General features: G+C 39.6%; 1 protein-coding gene across 1 annotated transcript; it reads left to right on the top strand.

Annotated features, from left to right (window-relative positions):
- Nucleotides 1-1,873: 1,873 nt before the first annotated feature.
- Nucleotides 1,874-7,522, top strand: LOC103960840 (ATPase family AAA domain-containing protein 3). Its single transcript, XM_048589319.1, has 8 exons — nucleotides 1,874-2,173; nucleotides 2,637-2,732; nucleotides 3,184-3,294; nucleotides 4,075-4,384; nucleotides 4,927-5,017; nucleotides 5,725-6,052; nucleotides 6,466-6,614; nucleotides 6,835-7,522. The coding sequence occupies exons 1-8, from the start codon at nucleotides 1,874-1,876 to the stop codon at nucleotides 7,340-7,342; spliced, it is 1,893 nt and encodes a 630-aa protein (XP_048445276.1). The 3' UTR covers nucleotides 7,343-7,522.
- The last annotated feature ends 1,387 nt before the right edge of the window (nucleotides 7,523-8,909 follow it).

An 8,909-nucleotide genomic window follows, 5' to 3' on the forward strand; every position in this document is an offset into this window, starting at 1 on the left:
CATTAGGGCGAAGAGCAAAACCACCACAAGGAGGGACACCAGCACATCCTCTGTCGCATGCAAAACTAGCAGGTACATGAACCCTGTGGCCTCGGTTGGCAGCCATGGAAGTCATGGAAGGAATAGGAGTATCTCCAGACAAAGTGAAAGTGAGATGTCGAGTTTCAGCACTAAGGAGCAGTGCTTCCAAAGCTGCATAAGAAATATGGGTTTTTTAGGCTTGTATGGATGCCATGGTATTTTCATACAACGGTCCGACATTGTTCATGATCATAGCAATCAAATTAGCATCAAACATAAGAGAACTAGATAACGCTAATTGATTAGACAAAGTATTAATTTTATCAAAAAAAATCAGCAATGTTAAGATCACCACAACGAAGATTGAAAAGTTCGCCAAAAAGTTGAATAACTCAATTGTGAGAAGAAGGTGCGTATTGTTCCAGCAAAGCTATCCAAGCCTTAGCAGCACTAACACACTTGACAACAACATGCATGATGGGAGGAAAGAGGGAACTGGTGAGCCACGAGAGCACCATCTAGTCTTGCTGAATCTAGGGCTTAAGAAAAGGATTGATGTCATCAGTAAGATGACCTTCATCATCCAGCAGAAAAACAGGCGGACACTTGGACATTCCATTAACAAAAGGCATCAAACTTCGACTTCGAAGCAACGGAACAAACTGTGCTCGCCACAAGGGGTAGTTGTGACAATCCAATTTCAAAGGAAGGAAGGTAGAAACATTGGTGAGATGAGTGGTAGCAGAAGAGGCCATTGTGTTTGAGGAAGAAATGGTGTCGTTAGACTAGGAAGAAGGTTGATACCATATAAGAATTGTGCTTGATAGTTTGAGCGTATTGTATTAATGTTTATATAGTGATTACAGATAGAGAGTTTGAATGAAGAACAAACTCTTCAAAACAAACCAAAGATGATTTACAGATAATACAATTAACAAATAATCTATTTGAATTCAAAATCATTTAACAGCTAAGGGATTGGACTGTTGAGAAGTTTTAGCTAAGCCTTCCTGTTAACTTATTCTGTTAGGATCTTCAGGGAGTTTTGTGGCAGGAAGCTTGGATTTCAAACTTGGTTTATCATTCAGTACAATTGTTGATAGCAAAGACATAGGTTGGGAGCTTCAGGCCAGTGGTGTGAGACATGATGCAAAAGGTGGAAGTGTGTTTTGTGTGTGCCACTAAACCAAATACGTGGTTTGGATGCCTACACAAAAGTTTTTTCGTGTCCAAAATCATAACATCTATCTTTTTTGGAACATAACCACCAACACGACTAAATTTTTCATAACAAGGTAAGAGAGGGATATGATCACGAACATGAGATAAATGATAGATGTTCTCAACCAACTAAATCACATGTCACAACTTATGGATTTTTTTCTTTACATTCATGTCATGTTAATGAATCGTATTTGGCAGACCTCAATTTAACTAAATTAACTAAAGCAATGTGCACTATCAATTTTATTAAAGTTCACAATTTCTTTTCTATAATTTAGATGAATTTATTGTAATTTATATTTTTTATTATTATTTAAATTTACCCTCATATGCCTTACTTGAGAAAAATTGGGCCTAGAAGTCTCAACTTTGTTTTCCACATCATATTTCCCCAAATTGGGCCCTCTTTGGAAATCATTTTGGACCAAATCCAGCCCACAATGTATAATGGAGCAAACCAGGGACCCACATATACGCTCCGCCTCCCTCCCAATGTTCCCGTTTAAAGTTAAACCCTAGAATTTTCAGGGTTTAAGCTCCCACAGAAAATCTGAGAATTTTCAGTTTTTACACGCCCATGATTTCTCTACCTTGAAAGAAAATCCGACCAAATCTCCAAAGTTTAACCATGGTTGCTGCCTCGAAGCTGTCATCGTGCATAGCAATGGCGGTCGCGGCGGCCTCCATGCCCGCGCTCTCCAACCGCGCCTACGCCGATTCTCCCTTCCGATTCAATCCGTTCTCGTATTCTTCTCCTTCTCCTTCTCCTCCTCCTCCTCCGCCTTCCGCCGCGCCGGCGGACCAGATCCCCAATGCGAAATCGGAACCGCAAGCTGAAGAGCCCAGAGGATCGGGGTTCGATCCCGAGGCTCTCGAACGAGGTGCCAAAGCTCTCCGCGAAATCAATTCCTCTAAGTTATCCAAGCAGGTCGCTTTTCTGCTCCTGAATTTGATATATTTTTTTTTGTTGGTGGTTTTTTTCCGTAGAAAAAGGTTGGAAAATTGTAGAAAAAAATCAATTTTGTTTTCTTTTTAGTCTTAAGGATCTATTGCATCTTTAAGGTTGGAAATGAGGACTGAATCGGAATGCTGTAGTCTCAATTTTTCCTTTCCTTTTGTTCCAATACTTTCATTTTGAATGTTTTTATTATTCGTTTGAATATAAATTGAATAGGACACTGAGTTTTATTTCTACGTGCTTCAATGATTACTATGCCCGTGATTTTATTCCCTGCCCCTGTTTAAGCTTAAGTACCGGCCTTTGTTATTGTGGGAACCGAATTGGCTTGAACTTAAAGCAACTAATTGAAATGTGTTTTGTCTTATTATGCTGAGGTTTCAATCCAACTGAATTAAAGGTGTTAATTTGGTCAACTGGTCTTGTTTTCCAGGTTTTTAGTCTGATGAGGAGCCAAGAAAAAAGTCGTCTCACTGAGTTGGATGCGGAGAAGGCTCATTTTGAAGCAATACAAGGTCAAAATGATCTTGTAAGTTACAGACATACAATCCATATTAAAACTGCAGTTGGTTGTAAAATGTGGTTTTCGGCAGTCTATTCGTCAAACATTTCAAACAGCTCATCTCAATCGTTTGGCTACAATTTATCTTTTCGATGTACCGCATATTTTTTTTTTTATAACTGCCTTGTCGCAATATTTTCTTCTAATAAGGTTTAGGTGGTATTCTCACTGTATAGATTTTCACTGAAAAGGCTTTGCGTATATGAGGAATTTTATTTGAATGTGCAATAACTTCGTTTGATTTTGGTTCATGGTCCTTTTCTTTTTTGTGACATGGGTTGGGTCTTTTTTGTCAATAGTGAAACAGATAATGTTCTAGGTTTGTGCCATTTAGGTTTAGCAAATTGCAAATTTGTTTTGTTCTCTTTTATCTGCCTCAGTGCATTTGAAGTTATACTGTGAAATCTTTTGATGGCAGGAAAGGAGTAAGAACATGGCGGAGGAACAACTAAATATACTGCAACAAGAAGCACAGGCAAAGGCTCAAATGCTTCGTATGGAAGATGAACATGCTAGGAATAGAATGAAGGTGCAAGCAGTCGAATAAATTATGTCTTCTTTTTTTCTAAAAATTATGCGCCTGTTTGATATTCTTCTTGGATCCAATTTCTTGTTTTTAAAAGCAAAAATTTGGATCCAAGAAGGAGACCAAACAACCTCTATGCTATATAGGAAAAAGAGCTTGTATGTGCCTCAAATTTTACTTGCACTCTAAATACTGGATTAGTGAAACCTTGGTCAAGTCTAGTGTTTTAAAAAATGCGCCTTGAGGTGCGCTCAGGCAGCTTTGGATGCGGGGTGGTGATAACATCTGTGCCCCGCGGGACTAGGCTTAAACTCACATTGACGACATGTTCAAGGCATGCCTAGGCGGCTAAGGCACGCCTGAGGTGTTTGAATGGGCGTTCCCAGGATCCATCAGTGATCTGAAATCCTTGCTTGAAATTTTCTGGGGACCCCTCGAAGTTGAAGGCTGGGCCTCTGAGGCTCAGGTTTATAATTGTCACAGTGGAGGCGATGTCTTCTCAAAGAAGAATTTTTTTTAGACTTGTCCCAGAACGATGTCGTTTTGGCCAAGTCTTTAATTTTTTTTAAATGACTTGGCCAGAAAACGACGTTGTTTTGGCCAAGGCTATTTTTTTTAATAACCCACAGCATACCCCAATTATTTTGGTCCTGTAAGGCATCGCCTCACGCCTCAAGGCTTTCGCCTAGGTGGGTCTATCCATGAAATGCCTCGCCTTTGCCTTCGCCTTCTCCTTTTAAAACATTGGTCAAGTCTAACATTTTATTGTCTTCTTGAGTGCAGATGGATCATGAAAAGCAGAGGCAGAATAATGCTGAAATGCTTAGGATGCAAGAGGAGTCATATATCCGAAAAGAGAAAGCAAGACTAGCTACTGAGGCACAGAACCAAGAGCAGCAGCGCCAAACTGAAAGAGAGAAACATGAATTAGAACTAAAAAACATAGAAGCGGAGGCCATTGCAAAGGCTAAAGGTCGGGCCCATGAAGAAAAACTGAATGCGGAACTTAACAGGAATATGCTTATAGATCAGATGAATGGTGAAAAAGAAAAATGGCTTGCTGCAATCAATACAACTTTTGGTCACATTGAAGGTATGCAAAACTGAGTCGATGCGTTTAAGTTATAAGAAGAATTATTGATAATCATAGTACATACATGAATAAGCAACTTTTGCATAAGACAGATTCTCCTGGTTTCTTTTCTGTCCAATCAGATTCCTGTTATTAATTTTTGTTTTTTTGTTTTTTGCATACTGTTCCAGAATGGTGCAATTGTCACTTGCCAAAGTGGTTCCCAATATCCCAATTATTATCCTCTAATAAAAGTGTTGTAAGGAGAAGTTTTGAATTAAAAAAATAAGTAAACCAAGTAGAGTCGACATCCAGTTAATGAACACCTTTGCTGGGTTACTACCCCTGTTCATGTAGGGTTAGGGTTACGGGATTAAGGGTATTTTAAAATGTGGGTGGTTAAGGGGTGAGTAAAATGTTGTCTCTTTTAATTTCTCTGGTGCATGGCAATAGTGCCAATTTTAGCTTGAGGTCAATGGAGCAGAATATTAGTTTGATCTCTTTATTCTGATTTTTGTGAAATGCTGATGATGATATAATTGTTTCTCATCTGCAAACTGCAGGGGGCATTAGAACTTTGCTGACTGATAGGAATAAGTTGGTTATGACCGTTGGAGGTGCTACAGCAGTGGCTGCAGGTGTTTATACAACTAGGTTTGTATGCTCTTCCTTTCGTTTCATTTCACCTATTTCAAGTTTTTTAAACAAGGATTCAGGTTGCAATTCCCTATGCATGCGATATTAATTTATTGCCCTATATATTCTTCTTGGCATATTTCAACTTTATTAGGATGAAAATGAGTTTAATATTGTAGGAACAGAGTGTATAAGTCAATACGCTACTTTTATAACCTCCCCACTTAAACTGAAAAGGGAAAAAAGTGGATAGCCTGGAAAGTGCTACCCTTTTACTTGGTGTACTGAAGACCTAGTCTACACAGAGAAGGAGCCCTTTTCCATGCCATGAAACTCATTTAACCTTGTTAAAGACTAGATTTGATCCCACACCTCTTGTGGTACGCTTCTAACTGAACAGGTGATACCTTCCGGACTTGTTACTGTATTTCTACTTCTGTAGTCTGCGGCTGAAGCTTTGCATGGGGAAATCGACAATATCGTTTTTCCTTTAGTCCCTTTTGAATGATTTGACTATAAGCAGAGTATTCATTACATAGGTTGATAGATAATAAGTTTTAATCTCTCTTAATTATGATGTCAATTTTGTCATAATGCCTTTTGCTTTATTGATCTGATGGGTTTTTAATGGAATTATGGTATTGAGTTCCTCATCCATTTTTAGTGATGATTGTATTGTTTAGTAGTGATGTGCCAACCAATTGCCTTCAACTTTCTTTTTACAGAGAAGGTTCTAGAGTTATATGGGGATATGTCAACCGGCTGCTAGGGCAGCCATCTCTGATTCGAGAATCATCCATTGCAAGATTTCCAGGTTCAGAGATGATTTCACTAGCAAAGAATAAAGTTTTAAATTACAGTACTGGATCTTTGCAAGGCAAGAATGGTCTTGCAAATATCATTCTCCATCCTTCGTTGCGGAGCAGAATAGAGCACCTTGCTCGAGCTACAGCAAACACTAAGGCTCACCAAGCCCCCTTTCGCAACATGATGTTTTATGGGCCGCCTGGCACTGGTAAAACCATGGTTGCAAGAGAAATAGCTCGAAAATCGGTATTACACTGATTCATGCCCGTAATAATTTATTTACCATCGGTGCTCATTTATCTGTCTTACTCAACCTTTTATATGGTCTACCACCTAGCTGGTACTGCACGTGTGTCTTCGTGACTAGTTGTCATGACCTTTGGTTTTTTGATGGGGAGATCTTTATAGGTCAAATGAATGGAACTTGTTTGAACAATTTGGAGATTCAGTTTGTTATCTGTTAAAATGGGATGTTTATTCACATCAATTTTTGTTTTTGTTTTAGAAGTTGAATTACCTTGATACTAGGATTCAAGGTCCGATTACAAATTACCATATGTTTGTACCCATAAATGTGTTTGTGTGTGTGTGTGTGTATGAGTTATTCTGGGAAAAAAAACTGTAAATTCTCAATGAGTTTTTTATCCTTTTGAATACAGGGTTTGGATTATGCTATGATGACTGGAGGAGATGTTGCACCCTTGGGTGTACAGGCTATTACTAAGATTCATCAGATATTTGATTGGGCTAAAAAATCAAACAAAGGTCTACTGCTTTTTATTGACGAGGCAGATGCTTTCCTATGCGAGTAAGTTCAGTTTTTTCTTCAGTGGTTTATGGTTATATTTGTGTTGTACTTATTATTGTTATCAGAGTATCTGTTCATCTAAAACTTTTCTTTGACAAAATTTGGGAGTTAACGTCCATTAGTTTATAATTTTGGAGTCTGCAACCGAGATGTTCATCGTCTCCACTCATATATATGTATATCAGCTCAGCCTCTTGTGAATTGTTTGATCCCTTGGCAGGCGAAACAGTACACACATGAGTGAAGCTCAACGTAGTGCTCTAAATGCATTGCTCTTCCGAACTGGAGATCAGTCAAGAGACGTAGTTCTAGTACTTGCCACAAACAGGCCAGGAGATCTTGACAGCGCTATCACTGACCGGATGGATGAAGTGATTGAGTTCCCAATTCCTGGGGAGGAGGAACGATTCAAACTTTTGAAGCTTTATTTGAACAAATATCTTGGTGATGAAGGCGAAAGCTCCAGGTCAGGCATTTTCCTGAAGAAGAAACCGCAAAAGATTGTGATAGAGGATGTGTCTGATGATCTGATTCAAGAGGCTGCACATAAGACAGAAGGGTTCTCTGGCCGTGAGATAGCAAAACTCATGGCCAGCGTCCAAGCAGCCGTGTATGGACGTGAAGACTGTGTACTGGATTCGCAATTGTTGGAGGAAATTGTAGATTACAAAGTTACAGAACACCACCAAAGAATGAAACTAGCCGCTGAAGGTGGTCATCCGGCTTAAGCTATGGCTATGGAATTTTTTACCCCGGCTCAGTTGATAGAGAAGTAGGAATCCTGCATCTATCAAAATCCCATGCGGTAGAGATTTTTGACGTGTGTAACTTATTTTTTGCATTCGCTGTATTGAAATATGTCATTTTAGTCACTAGTCTTTTAATTAGTAGAAGCATGTTTCCCAACAGAGTTAAACAGTACTCACTCTCTCATTTTCCTTCAACTCGATATAATTCATCCCCCAATAAGAAAAGATAAAAAACATTATGTTTGGACGAGGAAATTTAAAAATTTTAAGAAATTTTTAAATGATGGAATTTAAAATTATGAAAACTATTATAGGCTTAATTTACTGAATAATATACAAGAGAGAGAGGGGGCTGGAGGCATAGAGAGTGAGGTGCTACAACAAAAAATTATTTGTTTAAATTTTCTATTTTTTGTTTGTTTGGCTAATCTTAAAAGAATAACAAAATTTAAATTCGAAATTTAATGTGTATCTAGAGTTATAAATATATATGTGAGAGGTGACAGTTGGGAAATGTACTAGTGGAGGTGATGGCAGCGGTGACAGCGATGGTGATAATATGTGGTGGTGGTAGTAGTATGGTGGCAACGATTATGATGGTAAGTGGTGGTGGTGGCAACGATGATGTTGGTGGAGGTGGCGACAACGACAACGATGATGGTGGTTGGAGGTGGCTGCGGCAGCGGTGCTGATGATGATGATAAGTGGTAATGGCGACGATGGTGATGATGGTGGGTGGTGGTGGTAGTGACAATGTCGGCGACATCGATGATGATAATATTTGGTGGTGGTGGCGGTGGTGGCGTTAGTACAGCAGCAACGTTTATGATGGTAAGTGGTGGTGGTGGTGGCAACGGTGATGTTGGTGGAGGTAGCGGCAATTACGGTGATGATCGTGGTTGGAGGTGGCAGTGGTAGCAGTGGTGGTGGCAATGGTGATATTGGTGGAGGTAGCGGCAATTACAGTGATGATCGTGGTTGGAGGTGGCAGTGGTAGCAGTGCTGATGGTGATGATAGGTGGTAATGGCAACGATGGTGGGTGGTGGTTGCAGTGATAGTGTCGGGGCTTGTAATGATGGTATGTGGTGGTGGCGGCATCAGCAATGATGATGGTGGGTGGAGGTGGCGGTGGCGAGGTGGTGGCTGGTAGCGGCTACATTATGGTGGTGGCTGGTGGCCGCATTTGTGGCGAAGGTGATGATTGTATGTGGTGACGGTCGCGGCGATGATGATTGTGAGTGGCGGTGACGACGTCAATGATGATTGTCAGTGGTGGAGATGGCGGCAGTGATGATAGGAAGTAACAGTTATGGCTGGTGGCGGTGGGAGTGACAATGATGGCTACTCATGGTTGAGTTTTTTGTTTTTTAAACTTACTCATAGAAATTCATAAATGATAACTATTTACATGGAAGTTTACTTAGAAATTGGAGTTCCCGAATTCTAAGTTTTTTGTCCACGTGGAAATTATAAAATTTTATGAATTTAAACAAAGGCATTGATGCATGTTAATTTATAAATTCTAACTTTTGTTCAGATTTCAAG

The sequence above is a fragment of a genome, unplaced genomic scaffold (genome assembly GCF_019419815.1).
Source record: "Pyrus x bretschneideri cultivar Hongxiangsu unplaced genomic scaffold, Pyrus_bretschneideri_v1 Contig1, whole genome shotgun sequence".
NCBI classification, from domain to species: domain Eukaryota; kingdom Viridiplantae; phylum Streptophyta; class Magnoliopsida; order Rosales; family Rosaceae; genus Pyrus; species Pyrus x bretschneideri.

Bases quoted from the DNA above. Each gene is read 5' to 3' on its own strand.
- LOC103960840 (XM_048589319.1), top strand. From the start codon at position 1,874: ATGGTTGCTGCCTCGAAGCTGTCATCGTGCATAGCAATGGCGGTCGCG. The intron at 3,295-4,074 runs GTGCAAGCAGTC...TCTTGAGTGCAG, and splicing joins ATGCTAGGAATAGAATGAAG to ATGGATCATGAAAAGCAGAG. The intron at 5,018-5,724 runs GTTTGTATGCTC...TTCTTTTTACAG, and splicing joins GCAGGTGTTTATACAACTAG to AGAAGGTTCTAGAGTTATAT.